At 38.5% G+C, this 21,231-nt stretch overlaps 1 protein-coding gene across 1 annotated transcript in view; it reads left to right on the forward strand.

Annotated features, from left to right (window-relative positions):
• The first annotated feature begins 14,730 nt into the window (after positions 1-14,730).
• LOC148076284 (ras-specific guanine nucleotide-releasing factor 1-like) overlaps positions 14,731-21,231 on the forward strand; it is a 36,106-nt gene continuing 29,605 nt past the window's right edge. Inside the window, exon 1 of the mRNA XM_087793327.1 lies at positions 14,731-15,137. Within this exon, the coding sequence (XP_087649453.1) occupies positions 14,862-15,137 (276 nt within the window). The 5' untranslated portion in view covers positions 14,731-14,861. The remainder of the gene's footprint in view (positions 15,138-21,231) is intronic.

A 21,231-nucleotide genomic window follows, 5' to 3' on the forward strand; every position in this document is an offset into this window, starting at 1 on the left:
ATAAAAACTTAAAAAATCTTGATTGTGCATGTAAATTCAATTTAATAACGATTAATGAAAAAAAAAAAAAATTTGAAATATCAGGAATATTCATTTTAGTTTAAGAAATATTAAATTTCCTTGTTTTACACAATCAAATTGTGGCACTCCGACTACTCCATACATTTGATAAACCTGTATGGAGTGATAACAGTGCCATAATTCTGAAATAAAAGTAGAATTAATTATTTCTATTTAATTGTATTTCAATTTATATATATATTTTTTATTTTATCGTCTCTCTGCGGCTACTTTAGATGTGGAATAATAATTAATGAGGAACATTAATGGAAATAAAAGTATATTGATAGTAAAAATATTGATTTCTATTTATTTCGGTTATCTTCTTTATTTAAAAGAAAAGAAGAATTTAATACAAATTATTTATTACAGAAATAATTCAATTTCAAATTTGAATAAATGGAATATTTAAGAGCTTTAACCACATTTAAAGATTATTTTCTTCTGATCCAAACATCAAACTAAAGCATTTTTTAGTCAAATAAATATCATTTTGACGCAATTTTTCACAATATCTGATGCTGAAAAATAATCTGTTATTAGTCATAAAAACCTGTAATTTCACCTGAAAGTACAAAAAAAAAGAAGAAGCAAACATTAAATGTATCTCTGAGAAAAAGTCTCTCCAGGTGCGACTGCACTGCCTGAAGGGAATAGTTTCACAGATTCACCTGCGTGAATAAAGTCCCAGAATCCCGCTGACAGACCTGACCAATGGAGCGCAGATAAAAAAAGGAGCTGGAAAAAGTCAGACGACAGTTAAAGTATTTCTAGGAACACACCGAGCGCTGGTTCCCCTCAGACGTTATTGTCATGCACATGCCCTTATCAGTTCTCCGTCCAACGCATACAGAATCTCTAGCTGGGCTGGAAAAGTGATAAGGAGATGTGAGCGACCTGGAAACGATCCCAAAATCCCCCCAGAGGTCCGTGTCGGCGCCGGCGCTGGTTGGAAAGGCTCGGGTCGGAGCGGCAGAAGTCCTCGGTGTGTGTGAGCGCAGACACACTTTGGAGACACACCCCATTGATGAGTTTTATTTCAGGGCGACCCCGCCTGCCTCGCCGGCTCGGCTCCGCTCTGATTGGTCGGCTCACCATACCTGCCCCCCGGCTACTGTGGACCCGAGCCAAATAGTTCCTGCACTTGCTGCTCACAGGGCCGGGAGCCAGTGGGATGAGGGAGGGGGGTCGGGTCTGGGGGGGGTGAGGGGGGGGGGGGTGTATGGGGGTGTCACTGGCAGGTGTGGCTGAGAAGCAAATTCCAATAAGAACATACCTGTCCTCTGGTATTCATCTGCTCCTGGAGAGTGAGACTGAACTGCTGATCTACCTTGAATTCATGCTACATTTCAGCGTCAAACATCCCATAATAGAATCAAAAGTACACAGAGAAGTAGTTTTATGAACTTGTGTTTGTCCAGTTGTGGACAATCTTAACATGACAACAATCTTGAGCCGAAACTGTCTTTTATTGCGTTCATTTCCATACGTCTACAAAAAGGTCGCAGGGGCAGCGACTCTAGCAAAGAGGCGCAGACGTTCCCCTTTTTCTTCAGGAACCTACGCGTCCTCCTCTCGAAGTCCACTCTGGTCTTCTCTTGATCTTCAAAGTTAAAGTTACATCATTTTTTCAACCAAGTGTTGAAATTCAAATGTACATGTCTTTTTGACTTTCCACTAACCTTAGACCCCCTTACTGACCTGAAAAGGAATTTATCTGGTACACTACCTACTACGCGAGACCCTGTCGTTTTACTATGCAAGGCCCCTTAGTATTTCTACACAAGGCCCTGTAGTTTGACAACACAAGGCCCTGAAGTATTACTACGCAAGGTCCCCCAAGTATTAATGGGCAAAATCCTCAAAGTATTACTATGCAAAGACCCTGAAATATTACTACGTGAGGCCGTGAAGTATTACTAAGTGAGACCCATTAATATTACTATGCGAGGCCCCGAAGTAATAGTACGCGAGGCTCAGTATTATTACTACGAGAGGCCCAGAAGTATTACTACGCAAGGCCCAGAAGTATTACTATGCAAAGCCCCCAAGTATTACTACACAAGGCCCCCAAGTATTACTACACAAGGTCTCGCAATATAATTGCGTGAAAGTGAGGCCCAGTAATATTACTATGCGAGGCCCCGAAGTAATAGTACGTGAGGCTCAGTAGTATTACTACGAGAGGCCCAGAAGTATTACTACGCAAGGCCCAGAAGTATTACTATGCGAAGCCCCCAAGTATTACTACGCAAGGCCCCCAAGTATTACTACACAAGGTCTCGCAATATAACTGCGTGAAAGCGAGGCCCGAAGTATTACCAAGCGAGGCCCGGTAGTATTACTACGCGAGGTCCAGAAGTATTACTACGCGAGGCCCAAAGTATTACTACGCGAGGCCCAGAAGTATTACGAAGCAAGGCCCGAAGTATTACCAAGAGAGGCCTGATGTATTGCCAAACGTGGTCGAGTAGTATTACTACGCGAGGCCCAGAAATATTACTACGCGAGGCCCAGAAGTATTACTACGCGAGGCCTGAAGTATTACTACGCGAAGCCCAAAAGTATTTCTATTCGAGGCATGAAAAATTACTACGCAATGGCCCTGAAGTATTACTATGTGAGGCTGTGTAGTATTACTACATGAGGTCTCGCAATATTACCAAGTAAGGCCCAGTAGTATTACTATGCAAGGCCCAGTAATATTATAACGCAAGGCCCAAAGTATTACCAAGCGAGGCCCAGTAGTATAACTACGCGAGGACCAGAAGTATTGCTTACTCAATATTGTGCTTCCTAGTCCAAAAATACTATATTTCTTGACTGTAGCCATTAGCACAATAATACTCACCTTATTTTTTCTAGAACAGTCCTTTTTCGTTGCATGGATCAACATGAAGCTTCTGCATGTTGATCAGGAAACACAGCGAGACAAACAAACATCATGAGCCTTGTTTAGATGTAGCATCTCTGCGGTCAGTGTTAGCTTCTGTGTTAGCTTCTGTTAGCTTGTTTCCGCTAGTGTGTGTGGATCTCCAGAACCGCGGCTCAGAAGTCCTTCTGATGTAAAACATGGGGGTCGATGCTCGAGGCCTGGAGGCGTCTGAAGGTTTTCAATCGTGAAACTATGTGAGTTTAATATGTGGAATCACAGCGAGGTATGTTGGGACTAATATGTGTGTCGACTGCAGACCTGATCCACTTACGCCGGTCCGGCCGTGCAGGTGCATGTGAACCCCCCCCCACCCTTCCTAGAGGCTCCTCAGACCATCTGAGCTGTAGCGCTACTTTAGCACTGAGTGGCTACGCAAACAAGAGCTGAGCTAAGAGCTGACGGCAGTTAAAATACTCCAAGAACACGTGACCGTGATGAACATGGTCTGATGCTGAGTATCTCAGGAATACTTGTCGTGTACACATGTTATTCCACCGTCGGATCACACTCTTGCAGCAGGTCTAGAACTATGCGAGCCTGGGGCAGGTGCCGGAATGCAGGTCTGCAGCATTCACGGGAGGACGCGGCGTTATTACCTGCGGACGAGTCTGAGCATGTGCGGAGCTGCATCAGAGCCGGAGCGTTGACTCAGCTTCTGCTGAACATCCACTGGTTTCTCTCGTCACAAACACTCGTTGTTTCATTTACAGCAGGTTTTATTCACGGACTCAAGGGTTCGTTTAGATTTTAGGGGATTTTCAAGAACGTGTAGGATTGTTTAGACATGGTTGTCACTGTTGTTGTGCGTTTACATCTGGATTTTATACTTTTGTTTATGGAATTATTACATAAATACTGACTGCTTGAATTTAACATTACGATAACTTGCGCTTTAAAGTATATACTTTATTGAATATTGTTTTGATTGTTTAAGCGCTTTGTGACCCTGGTCTGGAAAAGCTCTATATGAATACAAATTACTTACTTACTTACTTATATTTTTATATTATATAGTTTAATCTATTTATTCCTATATTGAAAAGGTCAGTGTAACTGTGTGTGTGCAAATAATAAAAATTGTGTTTTTTCTAAATGTGTTTCAAGTTTGTTTTTGTTGTCAGAAAATATGCTTTTTTCCCCCTAATAATACAGCATTACATTTGTTTTTTTTGTGGGGTTGAACAGTAATATAGTATATATAGTAATATTGAATTCAATCATTAATATGTTCAAATTTTAAATTAATTATTTAAAATAATAATCAACAAAAACAATGTTTTACTCATATTTTGAGTTTGACTGTATTATTCCAATGAGTCAAAGACCCCGTTCATACTAAGCCTATCGTAACCGGTTTAAAAGTCCCTTTATAATTAGCGGGGTTCAACCGGCTAAAACCTCCTGCGTTCACCAAGGTTTTCACCGCACAAACCACAGAAAACTTTACCAAACCTACTCCCGAGGTGGTTTTTGCTCAACCGGTTAAAACCCGATGGATTTGCGTTCATATTAGGCTTATTTCAACCGGTTAAGAACCTCTCGTCTATTCAACCGGTTACGATAGGCTTAGTATGAACGGGATCAAAAAATAAATGGAATTAATTCAATATATTATTTCAATTCATTGTCTTTTAAATGCAATATAAAATGTTGGTACATTAGCGCCACCAACAGAGCACCGAGCTACTTGATAATGTGCTTCTTCTACGTTGTCACCTGATGGTCTCGCCATCACATGATTGGCTAAAGCTTTAAATGTTTGAAATAAATGAGATTTGAATTGAGTAGTAGGTACGTCTGCAGAAGTTATTAAAAAGCCAATATGGCGGATGTTTGGGCAAAATTGCAGTTATTTTTCTTAAGGGAAGTTTTAAAAGAGAGTTTTTCCATCGTCTTAGGTGTCAATAAGTTCCTTTTCTTCGTACATCACCGTAAGATTTAAGTGCATTTTGTCTTTTCACTGACTGTTTGTCAGCTTTAGTTTGAAACTACAAGTATGTCCTAAAAACATTTTTTGCTAACAACGCTTTAAAGCGGCGACCACAACAATATCGTTGTCTTTTGTCTACACCGGATGTTAGCCACTTAGCTAGCCATGAGCTAATTTGCTAACACAATCTTCTAACCCAACTACACTCTAGAAAATCAAAGTTTAACGTACAAAAAAATATATCTGACGCAAGATTCATTAACTAGCATAGCATGCATTCTGTTCATATCCAGCATTGGCTCTTGACCGCAGTAGGAATCCGTAAATTGCGGCTAATTAATCGTCTGGTGTTCACAGTTAAGCTAGCACGGAGTCTGAGAAAGGTTGAGTCCGGGTCAGGGGTGGACCGCCACGGGTCCAGGTTCCCGGTCTGGGGAGGATCGTCGGATCGGCTGCGAGGGGGCGTTCTGGCCCTCGGGCGGGATCCTGTCGCCCGGGATAAAGTCATTGTCGAGCGAGCAGACAGACAACAAGGGAGGTGCTGAGTCAGCTGTCCGCCCGGCTTAGCGTACGCTGCTCTGATCGGAAATCTTCGCCGCACGTTTCCCGACCGCTTCTCCGGGCCGAACATTCCACCAGGTCTGAAAGATCTGACTCCATATTCCATGTAGTTCAGACCTCTGTATTTGGGCCCTCCTGTCCACCATTTTGTTTTATGGAAATACATAGGAGTTTTGGTCAACCATTGTGACCTTACTACGAAAGTCCTACTCTGGTGTCACGCACCTCAACGTCTCTTCCACATGATTGACACCCGACTCTTGATCCCGTGTGACGTCTTAGCAAAACACCGGGACAGGAAGCGGCGGCGGTTGTCTCTGCCGGGCATTGTTGTGGAACCTTCTGGTGCCGTTCTTTTGGCCGGTGTGAAAGTCCGCCGCAAACCAAACAACCGCCCGGGGGGGTTCTTTATCCAGTTCCGGACGGCTTTGTTTCGGACGCTCGGGTGACATGCCCGCTCATGTGGACCAGAGCAGCTTTGCTAAAACATCTTCTGTCCCTCACCGGGATTAGAGCTGACAGATTCCTGGTTCATCTGGTTCTTGGCTCCCAGCAGTTAGTGTGAGAATATATCTACACGTTAAAGTTCACCACCTCTGCTGGAGGGTTCATGGAAGTCCAACACGGTTGGGAGTGCCCTTGGACCTAAACCTGTTCTCTAGTAGTCCCCAATTAAAGTTTTTGTTTTGTGCCACAGTTTCCCACCAGTAGCGTTAGATTAAAATTATTATGCACTATACTTATACGCCATACTTAAATTAATGCTAAAAGATAATCAAAATATAAAGTATAAATGACTTGCTTCATCTAAGAGCTTAAACGTTTGAATACACATTCACAATCAACATTCCACTCTGATTGACTGGTTCACACTGTTTCGAGGCAAGCTCGGATCAGAATTAGAGATACGACACTGGTTATTTAAAACCTCTGTTTATCACACCTTAAATCGTAGATCAAAGAACGAAGCAAGACACACCCGGGAAAGGGGGGCTACAAGACGGAAGAGAAGATAACCCCCACCAGAGAATATTTGAATGATAAGATTACAAGAAAACAAATAAGGATGTCTCTCAATGTGGGATCGGGACACAGGGAACTTGAAAGAACCATTTGGCCGGAAAGGACGACCCCCTGGGCTGGAAATTTGCCTTAAATATAGCGATGTTTCTACAGATCGGGGCCTTTTCTCCCGGGACTATTGAACCGTACAGTCGCCGGGACAATGTGTGTCCGGTCGCGATCGTAAAGCTTGTATTTTGTTTGACTTGGAGCAGCGAATAAACGACCCGTGACACTCTTGATTGTCCATCTTTCTCCACGAAGCGAAGTATAAGACCTGGAATGGACTAACGTCGTGTTGGAGCGACGGAACATACTCTGTGTTTTGATCGTTTTAGTAGTTACAGTGGTTCTCATAGGGAGATAGAGGAAGGGTTGATGTGGATTATCTTAAATTAAGACAAGGGTTAGCAGTTGGAAAAGGGAACACCGTTGTGGAACAAGGTCCTGCTGGGTGTGTAGAGGTCGAAATAAAGGGAGGATCACAAAGACAATCTCATGGATCCTGTTTTGTCGTGGTTCACTAAAGTTCATCAACCAAGTCATAGAGAAACGCTGGTTTAAAGGAGGATCTGAAGTTGTTTTCAAACCAAAGCAATGTTCGCCCGTAGAGTCATTGAAGACGTCAAGAAGAAACTCAGGTGGATACTGTAGCTCCTCCAAAGACCCAGGTGGACCAAGAGACGCGTACAAATCTCTCTGGTTCACCATGTCGACTCTCCACTAACTTTGGACCCCGCCTCCAGGCAGTTTGACCTTACATGCCTCTTGAGAAGTGGCCGGAAATCATTTTGTCTCCGGAAACTACTGACCCACGAGTAGCAGAACAATTGTTGCCATGTTGCTGTGACGCTGAAATACCTTTGATTGTAGGTGGTTTAGATGTTCATGAATACAGACCTGGTTCCAGCGTAAGCGTCTTCGTCAAGAAACCACTTTGTGTGTAGAAATGTTGCCAAAAAATACCTTGTCCGTACAGGAACATATCTTTTACCAACCAATCGTTTAAATTAAACTAAAAGTTCAAGGTAAAGATACGAAAGAAACAATTTAAAACAAGGTGGTTCAAAGGTCTTGGATGTATTTTGCGATGTAACTCTCTGTTGAAGACATTGCAGGACTTGGAATAGTTCCACTAGGGGGCAGCATCTGCGGTAATTTAGGCTATTCTGTGCAATAATTAGTAGCATGAGGCACTTTTGTTTTTGTGTACTCTACATATCAACATGCATAGTGTTCATTGATGTACTGTACATTGTAGCTTTTATTTTCATTTTTTCTTGGTTGTTTCGTTCTGTCCTTCTTACATGTATGTTACTGCACAAGTGAATGCCCCCGCTGTGGGATCAATAAAGTACAATCCAATCTAATCTAATCTAATCTATGATAAATCCTATCGGTAGTTAGGGGTGGCTTTGGAAAAGGTTCCTGGTTAGAAGCTACATCTTATTCTGCCGGTAGCTCCGCCTACATTACACTGCTGCAAACACGTGTTGCATGACTCGAGGATCATTATTGTAAAACTACTTCCACATACTCTCAACTTGCATCTGGAAAAGTAGTTCAATCTGCTGTGGGTCGGGTCCAAAGTTAGTGGAAAGTCAAAATGGCGGATCAGAAAGGCAGAATTGAACTGTTATAGACTTTAATGTTGAGATATTTTCCTGGAGTCCAGATCCAGCATCATAACCATTATATCGGGGGAGGAAAGTTGAGGTTTTTCACTGAGATTCTCACGACGCTGTGCAGTGAAGTCCTGGTCAGGTGGAGGGAAGAACCTGCAGGTATGTCCGAGTCAAGCTGGATCCGATCCATGGAATGTCCCGGCGGCTTCCTCGAACCTCTGCAGCTGGATTCTCCCTCTCGTGCGGCGTAAAAACTGGACTGTCCTGAAACTCAAAACTACTTTGATGACTGTGTTTGTGGCCTCATGGTGAGATGGTGAACTTCCACATCTCCTCTTGAAAATATGTGGCCGTGACTTTATTAACTTCACCTGTCCCTTACCTGTCCTGGCACGTATACCTGTCGGAGGAATACTGCTTGTCCCAGAGGAGTTTCAACGCGGTGACGTCATCATGACATAATGTACAAGAGGATTAAACGAAAATGAACTGAAGCGACTTCTTTTCAGGTTTAGTGCCTCAAAAAACATGTTTGTTGGACTGATGATTAGGTTCTCAATCATTTTGACCTCACACATGAATACAAGTTTAAAGTCTCGTTTTATTTCTTGGTTTAAAGCTTTATTTTTTATCATTAAAAATAACTTTGAATAAAAAACAGACCGAAACTTCGGATACGTTGGTGGAGCTTAACTGGTTTGAGGTGTGTCGTTCTCCCTCTAGTGGCCAGATGAGAGAAGTACTATATGGGACTGAAGAGAACCCAACGATGTTTTTAACTTTTGGTTTAGAATCATAGAAAATAGAAGTATATTCATTTAAATGTAATATCTCTTTTAACAGCAGTGACTTTTCCGTGAGAAGAGTTTGGACCTCATTCATTGCAGATAAAAAAAAGGCGTTTTTTAATCAATTTATTAAACTGTGAGAAAATAATAATAATAATATTCCGTATTTATATTTACTTACCTGCGATTTTGTGAAGTCATGTATAGATTACGCTACCTTTATCATTTGGAACTAAAATAATAATAAATAATAATACATATTTAAGACTGAATATGTATTACTCTTAAGGACACAATATAAAAGAGGAGCAATAAAATCACATATACAATAAAACAAATGGTTGATTATTTTTATGAGCATCGACTGCACCATGATCCATTTTTAATATTTTGTTTACACTGTCTCTATTTCTTTTTAAGCAAATGTTTATTGTCATTGTTACTTTTAATTATTAAGACAAACATTGTGTACTTTACATTTAAATGTTGCGTTTAGATTGTTTTACGAGGTATAGGTATTGTAACATTTTTACTTTTATTTTCTTTGAATATTTTTTTTATTTCTGTTTTATTATTCTGCCTCGTTCAAGTCTTCAAAAACACTGACAAAGATCAACCGCTAGAGGTCAGCATCGCATACTTGAAACTCGTCGAGCCAAATCGTGAGATGTTTATTTTCTTCTCTGCTCGGGGCGAAGACAACTGTGGAGCCTCAGAAATAGATTTTCTAAAAATGGTCAGATTCAGTCAAGAGGAAATGACCAAGAGCAGAGATTCGGTGAATGGAACGTCCCGGAATAGATCTGCTGTATCTGATGGATGTTTTCACACGAGCCTGGTTTCTATTTCAGTTTTTAGAAAACTGTTTAAAGTTCACTTACATTTCGATAAACCTCTTGAATGTTGAAAAACGGGTTTAATGGAAATGTAATACTATTTTAAACACAGATACATCTGATTATCTTGCATGTAATTACGCTCAAAATAACTTGTCGTAAAGAGACTTGATTCTCAAAGTCAGAAAGTATTTCTGTTGTGAAGGCAATGAAAGTACTTTTTAGCGTCAACCTCAAAATGACTTTTACTTTTTACCCAAGTGCCATGGGAACCCAGGAACTATTTTTCAAACTATGAAACATTCAGACTATATTGTCATTTATCTTAAGTTACACACATTTTTTTCTCTAGTTTAAAGCAGCACAACGTAAGATTGTGACACTTATTTTACGGCTGTAATATTGGTTTAATTTTGAATAGTCACTACAGTAAAACTCTCTTTTTATCATGTTAACGATCTTCTTCACTACACAACTTTGTCTTGACAGAACACTGTAGACCCAGCGAGTGTCCATGTGACCACAAAACTGCATCACAACAGTGGGTGAGAGTCAATGTTTGAATAAAGATAAATACTAAGAGACTTTTTGAAGTAACTGGAAGACAAAATTGGACCAAACGAGAGGCTTTGTCTCATTTTGTAAATAAAAACACATGCAGTATTTGGCAACGGAGGTTTCAGGACATCGCGGTTGTACTGTCCTGACACTGGGGGGCGCCAGAAACAACGTTTTAATACCACAAATGTCCTGCTTATTCTTCGACAATCCATCATTTCACCGAATGTCCTTTGAACTCATCCGAAGCTGCGTCTGCTCCGGAAATAAAAAGTTTGTAGATTCTATACTGTGCTTTCCTGACGACCTTCGCTAACACTTTCTGAAGATGATCGTAAACGCTCGTGAATATGCAACATCTCCAGATTGTGATACCTATTCATGGTGTCGTGTGACTCCGGCACGTCCCTCAGCAGGTGTTGCAGGGTCGCCATCTGGGAGGAGATCCCGGGGCAGACCCATGTGTCACCTCACTTCTAGAAGAGCTGAAGGGGGTTTTTCTGGGTCGTGTCCTTCGATGGCATCGGTGTGTTTGTGTTCCTTCAAGCCCCGGAGAGTGAAAGTGCTTCTTGTGCTGCCGACCATATTCACACTTCCTGGTTCATTATTCACCTCCTGCTGTCAAGGAGACGGTCGCTAACCTCGGTCGCTAACCTCGGTCGCTAACCTCGGTCGCTAACCTCGGTCGCTAACCTCGGCCGCTAACACAAAGGAATCCGACGGTGCTCGTGATGACGGAGCTGTCGGTCGTACCAGCAACAGTTTTGTAGCAACAAAGTTTGACTTCAACGACATTAAATGAAGTTAAAAATATCATGATGTCATCTGCTAATGAGAGATTCAGATTTCTATATCCAGAACTCACACTCAGGTTGAATACGACCAGAGAACTAAGACAATCCCAGAACCACTATAGTAAAAAACTTGTAAAAAAGACAAAAAATATAGAATTTCATTAGTGAGGAGAACTTTTAGAGTTAAAAAGTTGTTAACAGGTTATAGTTTCAAAATACAACTTTTTCCAGGCGACCCAAACCAAACATCGTCATGGGTCAGAGACGGTGATTGCTTTCATTTCCATTACGTCTGAAGCCCTGAGATAACTTTTTTTTTAAAGAGAAATTGACTCAATAAATATAATACAAAGTTCAGTGAGAGAGAGTGTTTCTATATGTGGTTTTGATTTATTTTTTAACCTATTTTCTCGATCATTTATTAGTTCTAATGTTTTTTTTTTATGTTTTTGGATTTAAGCAAATAAAAATAAAAATCAGGAATATGACAGCTTATAAAAAATATGGACTATAACAGTAAATGAAAATAAAAACACAGAATGTAACAGTAATTTCTTTTATTTTTTTAAAAATAAAACAGCAAATTAAAAATAGAAATACAGAATAAAAAAGGAAACAAAAAAAAAATGGACTATAACAGTAAATACAAATAAAAAAAATTGACTATAACAGCATACAAAAATAGAAATATTGAATAAAACAGCAAATAAAAATAAAAATACAGAATAAATCAGCAAATAAAAATAAAAACATGGACTATAACAGTAAATAAAAATAATGGATAAAACAGCAAAAATAAACAAAAAATACAGAATAAAACAGCAAACAAAAATATGGAAGATAACAGCATATAAAAATATATACAGTATATGGAATATAACAGCAAATTAAAATAATCATATGGAATAAAACAGACAATATAAATATAGATATGGAATATTACAGCAAATAACAGCCAATAAACAGACAAAATAAACATCATCTCCACCAAAATAACCACTAAACACGTATAAAAACGTGACAGTGAACATGGAGGGTTTTTACTGAACTTTTGTTTGATTATCAAAGTGGAGATAATAGTGGAGATGAATGATATGAAAAGCTATATAAGAAAAACTAAGGACTAACATCTTCTCTGACTTCAAAAGACATGAACAGAGGAATTCCCAACAATCTGGATCGGCTTTAAACTCGGCTTCCTGTTTTTTTATGTCCTTGAAACGTCTTAAACCATTATGGAAATGAATGCAATAGCTTCCTCTAGACTGCTGTATTGCAGTTCGGCCGTCAACCTGATCTATAGTCATGATTGTGGAGACAGAAACATTTAAAATCTCACATATTTATCCAACTTTTACTCACAAAACTTCCACAAAAGTCCAGCATCAGGATCCGTCGACAGATGATTCTTCAGCATCAGATCTGACTCTCGCCGACACCAGCTACTGAAACTCTCCGAAAACATGTGCTGACATTTTGACCAGTTTCTAAAATGACGTCAATCCCTCACGTGGAAGACTCGGCCGACCTTTAGCCGACGTCATGCGGCGCCTATTAGCTGCGACACGATTCATTTGCTCGGGCCCGTAATAGAAAGTGGTAAAAATAATCTTTTACTATCTCGTCAGCCTCCGTCCTGACGCCTCGCAGCAATAAAGACTCTGTCCTGCTACCTCTGGGTAACCTTTTAATGATGATGAACCACGAGGGCCGCCATTGTGTACGTCCTCGTCCTCACATGCAAATCCAGGATTAACGATGCGTCGACCTCTTGGATATGGAGATGCACAGACGGTGGACGGCGTCGAGGGCTTTGTGTCATCAGGGTGTTTTTAATAAAAGTTTATTATCATCCCTTGGTGTCGTTCGCTCGCCAGCAGACACTGAAAGTCACTGAAACAAACGAAGAAGAGTCGGTTCTCGCGGACAGATTGGAAGGTGAAGGCAGACTCGGGGATTTTTGGCGTCGGCTCTGAAGTTCTCTGCTGAGAGTCCAGTCCTGCACACAGTCGACCAGCTGCTCTCTGAGTGGTCAGGCTGAGCCGCTTCACTGTGAGCTCGCCGTCAGAAGTGAGTCGACAAAGACATGTGAAGGAGCCAAGAGTGACAACAGTCTTTGTTTGTTTATGTGCATTTATTGGGAGGACAAGAGTTCCATTTTTCAACAGATCGGATTCACGTTGAATGGCCAGATTTTTGAGTATGGAAGTGACAACAGTGCCATCAGAAAAAATGAACGGTTGAACATTTTGAAACATTTAAGATTAAATTAAAATTTCGAGTGAATATTAAATTAATATGATTTATTATTATTGAATAATTTAATTCAATAATATCTCTATTGAAAGGTTGAACCTGTTTTTTATTGAATAATTCAATGCAAAAATTTCTATAAAACCAAATAAATGTTGTTGTTTTTTTTAATTGAATATTAAAATGTATGGTTACACGTAAAAATGAAATCCTTAATCCAATTTTTATGAATTCATAGCCTTTTTAAATTAAATATAAAATTGTTGGTATAATAGAGAAAACATTGTTATATTGCGATTGCGACAAGGTAATTGAAAAATATACATACATTTTTTTAACACATAAAACGCAAATAAAACCCTTTAAGGTCAACTAATGTCAAACTCAAACTCTCCTGACTCACATGTTTTCAATCTTAAAGTCTTATTCTTCAAGATGCAGTAACTTCCTCATCATGACCTTGTTTTGAACGTATTACTTTATAAAGTTGCTCTGAAATCTGGGCGAACGAGAGGTTACGAGAGTCCATTATGACGTAATAATGGCTTCACTCCTCCTCCAGCCAGCTGTAATCACGGCCCGCTTTGTTTATACAACGAGTCTCTTGGAGGTGGAGACTTCCGGGATTGATGACACGCAGTGACAAACCTCCATCTTTGACCAATCACAGCAGAGTGGGTGTGGTTATGGTAAACAAGATTTCATCTCCAGAAAAACAAAGTGTTTTCAGTGGGCGGAGCTCAAGATCATTTTCTAATGTCAATGTTTCATGGAAAGAGAGTTTTGTACAAACACACACTGATGATACAATAGAGTCAAACATCTATTTAACACACACTTACATCAACACATTAGTTTCCTCAATTAAAAAAGTTTCAACATTTTAAATGTTGATTTCAACCATTTAATATATACTGAAGACACTGATTCAAAGGAAAAAAAAATCATATATTTATAATGAAACTGGCAACTGATAATAACAAAGTTTAAAATGTAATTGTTACTAATTTAAAAGCCCTTGTGAATAAAAAAAACATTTGTCTAATTCTGTATTACTTTATTAATGATATCCGGTCATCATCTGGTTATTAAGTTGGACACGTGATGCTTTTTGTTGTTTCGGGAAAATTGTGGCGAAAAAAAAAGTATAATTTCTAAAGTTTTTAGACTGTTTTTGTTGTTTTAACAAACTAATACATCTCGAGTTATGATTTACGATAAATAATTAATTTTCTTCACTGGTCGTTTTTTTTTTAGCGGCTCAGGTCACGTGACTGCGCGCCCGCGTCTGCGCGCGAGTGCGCATGTGCGTGGCGAGCGGCGGACTCTTCGTCGAGAGGAGCTTCTCCAGAGCAGGAGCTTCAGTCCAGATCCCTGAAGATGAGGAGGACTTCTTCTCTGCGCGCGTGACTCCACCAGGTGTCCTCGGATCCATCCCTCGCTGTCACGTGGTCCAGGGATGCAGAAAGGGATGCGACTCAACGACGGACACGTCGCCCACCTGGGGCTCCTGGCCAAGAAGGACGGGACCCGGCGGGGCTCCCTGAGCAAGAGGAGCTCCGACAACACCAAGTGGCACAGCAAGTGGTTCGCCCTGCTGCAGAACATGCTCTTCTACTTCGAGAACGACTCCAGCTCCCGCCCCTCCGGACTGTACCTGCTGGAAGGGAGCGTTTGTGACCGAGCGCCCTCGCCCAAGCCGTCTCAGTCCGCCAAGGAATGTTTGGAGAAGCAGGTAAAAGATGTGGCGCACCTGTGGAGGACACACACTTCACACACACACACACACACTCCATTAACACACACATTCCTTTCACCATCCGTGAGGTCAAGTCTAAAAGTGAAATATACTGAATAACCTGCAGAGAAAACTTATTTTTTTTGTTTAACTTATGGATTTAATTCGATGATATAAAAGTTTCCTTGTATTTCATCAACATGTTAAACAAGCGAGATTTATTTATTTGTCTTTATCGGAGAATCTAACTCTCAAGAAAGTTCAGCTTATTAAACCTTTTTATTTAAGAATTAATTCAATTACAAATAAATTCTAGAGTTAACAAAAAAGGAAAAACATTTCTATAAATTCATTCTATTTCGGTCTATCTGTATTTTTTTATCTTTTAAATTAAAATAAAATCTCTTTCCACTAACCAACAGAAACTTGAATCCCTTCAAACAAGGAATGTTTTATGTTAGTGATGTGTCGACGAGGCTTCATGATGCAGCATCTGTTGTTCAATGATACAGTGTCTTCATTTTAAAAGACCACTAGATGTCACTCTCTGCTTCATAATCTTTGACTCTGATCTACGAATTCAATAAAACCTGGCATCAAAAGTTGTGTCACATGATGTGTGTTTGTTGTCACACCATCATGTGTCTCCTATGTTAGTGATGTGTCGACGAGGCTTCATGATACAGCATCTGTTGTTTCATGATACAGTGTCTTCATTTTAAAAGACCACTAGATGTCACTCTCTGCTTCATAATCTTTGACTCTGATCTACTAATTCAATGAAACCTGGCATCAAAAGTTGTGTCACATGATGGTGTGACAACAAACACACATCATGAAAGTAAAATATTACAACACACAGTTGAAAGAAGATGTTTTGAGATAAAATAACAAGGTTTATCAGAATGAAAATATGTAAATGATGTAACGTGATACATCAATATATATAACTTATTCAGTCATTGCCTTAAAAAACACAAATTTAACAACTTAATAAACACAATGTCATGAACGCAATGTAACAAACACAACTTAATGTCAACAAGGAAACACACAAAACCCAACAAACACTCCTTAACAAACATAACATAACGAACACACCTTAACAAACACAATATCATGAACACCCTCTTTTGAACACTATGTGACAAACACAACTTTATGAGCAAAATGTTACAAACTAAACCTGACCGACACAACGTAACAGATACATCGTAATAACCATATCATAAAGGAAAAACAATTTAACGGCCATGATGTAATTGACACAGCATAACAAACACAATACAACAAACACCATGTAAAAAACACAATGTTACAAACACAACCGACGCAATGTAACAGCTACAACGTAACAGATAGTACTTAATGACAATAACATAAAGAAAAACGATTTAACAGCCATTATTTATTGGACAAAATGTAACAAACGCAATATAACAAACACCATGTAAAAAACACAATGTTATAAACACAACTTAACCGACGCAACGTAACAGCGACATCGTATCAGATACAACGTAATGACAATAGCATCAAGAAAAACTATTTAACTGTCATCATGCGATGGACACAACATTACAAACACAATATAAAGAACACAATGGTTCAGTGCTCAACACAATGTGAAGCAACACAAATATCGTCACAAAGCTCAACAGAACAGGAACAACACTGTCGGCTCTGTTGCTGTCCTTGGTGCTGAACTCTGAGCCAGAGATGTGTTTTGTGGGTCATGTTTGTCGTCATATGAAGGTGTCAAGAGGGGGTGTCGAGAGGGGGTGTCGTCTCCATTCTGATGACATCTACAGTGACAGCTGTCGACACAGACTGTTCCTCCTAATTTACTTCTACAGTGAATAAAATGCATGTGAAGGACTGGACCGGCATCAAAGTGACTTGTGTTGAGGGTCTTCGTGTAAATCCAGGACAGATACTTGTTCTCTTGAGACGTTGAAGTACGGTGACTCACCGGGACAGTTGCTGGCTCCAGTCCAACTTGTGCTTGTCTGGGTTTACCCCTGGAACTCCGGTTTCCTCCCTGAGTTGTTGAAAATAGTCATTTTCACATTTAAGTTTGTTTCTAGACCAAAAGTCAACTTATTACACAACACACACACACACACACACATCCTGCCTTCTTATGCTTTGTTAACCTTCCTGTCCTTTGAATACTTTGACCAAACTCAAAAACATTGACCAACAAAGCTTGAATACTGCAATCTCTTAACAGATCAACATGGTTGAAGGTCAGAACGTTTTTTAGTGCATTTTTGTACTTTTCTCAGGAAGGTTAAGTTTTGTCTGCAAAATATTTGGAAAAACTCACAAAAAAATGTTTTAAAGAACATTTTAAGGACAATTAATGGGTGTGTATTGGGAAGAATCTGGTGATAGGATACAGAGACAACGATACAATATATAGTTATACTGTAGTAACAAGTATATATGTGTAGTATTGTCGAGTACTTGACTCTGAAGTTGCAGAATTTACAGACCACATGACTCTTGATGAAGTCGTAACTGCTTTCATTTGTTTTTAAACCAAAATATGTCCAAATATCAGCTTTAAAACCTGCTGGAGTCACTGTATCCTCTCGTCCTCAGTCTTAACTGCTTTCATTTGTTTTTAAACCAAAATATGTCCAAACATCAGCTTTAAAAAGCTGCTGGAGTCCACTGTATCCTCTCGTCCTCAGTCTTAACTGCTTTCATTTGTTTTTAAACCAAAATATGTCTAAACATCAGCTTTAAAAGTTGTTGGAGTCACTGTATCCTCTCGTCCTCAGTCATAACTGCTTTTAGTTGTTTTTAAACCTAAATATGTCCAAACATCAGCTTTAAAAGCTGCTGGAGTCACTGTATCCTCTCGTCCTCAGTCATTGGCTCAGTCATTATAACTTTAGCTGCAGAGGATGTAATGACTACTGCCATCTAGGGGCCAGAAGTTGAATTACAACACAAAAATGAACAAACACAGTGAATATTTAACTGTTAATTGTGAATTTAATTGTTTTTATTTATATACGCTTTACTTAAAGAACTATATAAAAATGAACTATCCTTTATAAACCAAATGAATACAGTGATGTTGAATATATATACAGTATCCTGAAATTGCAATATTCACATATTCTTAATCTATATGAACGTTGAAAAGTCATAAAATAATAAACTGATCAAAGTTAGTTTGATGTCCACGTCCATGTGTCCTGCAGCTCGTAATAGTATTTGCTGAATGAAGCAAGAGTACGTCAGTGTATTCTCAGGCCATGTGTGTGTGAGATGCAGATCAGAGGTTGTGTGTTGATGTGTGTCGGCGGCGCCGGAGGATCTGCTGCGATCTTGTCAGCGTTACAGCGAGCAGGACAATGCGGCAAGAGCATGGACGCCCGGCCAGCTGCCACCTCTCAAGCCTCCTGGGCTTTTTATAGCTTCTCCAAAAGACCAAAGACCTCTGTGTGTGTCCACCGTTATCTGAGGCCTCCTTGTGTTGGAGAAAGTCTTCTACTTTTCATATGTTCCCTATTTAGAAAGGCAGGGTATGTTAAAGCCCAGTTACTATGGCAACCGCTGTTTGCATCTGAAAAAGTGCACTTGAAAAAAAAGAGCCAAAAAAAGAACGGCTCGGCGTTTTTTCTGGTTTATCCTTCTCTGGAGAGTTTTTTAACATCAGCGGCTCGTGATGTTGTTACACAAGGATCATCACAACAGTTACACACCCTTGTTATCTTAGATCAATGGTCATCAAGCACGAGTGACGGAAGAGAAATCGTGGGATGCCTAAAAGCACAGGTTTTGTCGTAGATAACTATTGATGCAAGAACTCAAGTGGTTTTCTTTGAGGAAATCATGGAAAATGTCAAGATATCAGCTCTTAAATTAAGTATAAAAATTCTAATAAATGAATCCTCAAATTTAAAGTTATGACAACATTTTTAAGGTAAAATTATACATTTTAAAATAAAATGGAGAAAATGTTTTGACAGCAGAAATATATGTATATTGACATCACAAAGCATTTTGTAACTAATTTGGTATAAGAAAGCAGAGTTTAACAGCACAACATTATTTATCATATTTTACATATTCATACTCTATAAGTTGGGGTAATTATCCAAACAATGATTTTAAAAAACAGAAATTAACAACAGAACATAATGTTACGATACAATGTTACGACACAATGTTACGACACGATGTAACAACAAGATGTAACGACATGATGTAACAAATAGATGAAACTACAAGATTTGAAGACACCATGTAAAAGCGCAATGTAACAACACCATGTAATGACATAATTTATTGACATTATGTAACAACAACATGTAATGACGTAATTTATTGACATGATGTAACAACACCATGTAATGACGTAATTTATTGACATTATGTAACAACACCATGTAATGACGTAATTTATTGACATTATGTAACAACACCATGTAATGACGTAATTTATTGACATTATGTAACAACACCATGTAATGACATAATTTATTGACATTATGTAACAACAACATGTAATGACGTAATTTATTGACATGATGTAACAACACCATGTAATGACGTAATTTATTGACATTATGTAACAACACCATGTAATGACGTAATTTATTGACATTATGTAACAACACCATGTAATGACGTAATTTATTGACATTATGTAACAACACCATGTAATGACGTAATTTATTGACATTATGTAACAACACCATGTAATGACGTAATTTATTGACATTATGTAACAACACCATGTAATGACATAATTTATTGACATTATGTAACAACACCATGTAATGACGTAATTTATTGACAATATGTAACAACAACATGTAATGACGTAATTTATTGACATTATGTAACAACACCATGTAATGACGTAATTTATTGACATTATGTAACAACAACATGTAATGACGTAATTTATTGACATTATGTAACAACACCATGTAATGACGTAATTTATTGACATTATGTAACAACACCATGTAATGACGTAATTTATTGACATTATGTAACAACACCATGTAATGACGTAATTTATTGACATTATGTAACAACACCATGTAATGACGTAATTTATTGACATTATGTAACAACACCATGTAATGACGTAATTTATTGACATTATGTAACAACACCATGTAATGACATAATTTATTGACATTATGTAACAACAACATGTAATGACGTAATTTATTGACATTATGTAACAACACCATGTAATGACGTAATTTATTGACATTATGTAACAACACCATGTAATGACGTAATTTATTGACATTATGTAACAACACCATGTAATGACGTAATTTATTGACATTATGTAACAACACCATGTAATGACGTAATTTATTGACATTATGTAACAACACCATGTAATGACGTAATTTATTGACATTATGTAACAACACCATGTAATGACATAATTTATTGACATTATGTAACAACACCATGTAATGACGTAATTTATTGACAATATGTAACAACAACATGTAATGACGTAATTTATTGACATTATGTAACAACACCATGTAATGACGTAATTTATTGACATTATGTAACAACAACATGTAATGACGTAATTTATTGACATTATGTAACAACACCATGTAATGACGTAATTTATTGACATTATGTAACAACACCATGTAATGACGTAATTTATTGACATTATGTAACAACAACATGTAATGACGTAATTTATTGACATTATGTAACAACACCATGTAATGACGTAATTTATTGACATTATGTAACAACAACATGTAATGACATCATTTAATGACATTATGTAACAACACCATGTCATGACATCATTTAATGACATTATGTAACAACACCATGTAATGACATCATGTAATGACATTATGTAACGAAACAATGTAACAACACCATGTGATGACATCATTTAATGACATTATGTAACAACACCATGTGATGACATCATTTAATGACATTATGTAACAACAACATGTAACAACACCATGTAATGACATCATTTAATGACATTATGTAACAACAACATGTAACAACAACATGTAATGACATCATTTAATGACATTATGTAACAACAACATGTAAT

This window comes from Callionymus lyra, chromosome 6 (genome assembly GCF_982586985.1).
Source record: "Callionymus lyra chromosome 6, fCalLyr1.hap1.1, whole genome shotgun sequence".
NCBI classification, from domain to species: domain Eukaryota; kingdom Metazoa; phylum Chordata; class Actinopteri; order Syngnathiformes; family Callionymidae; genus Callionymus; species Callionymus lyra.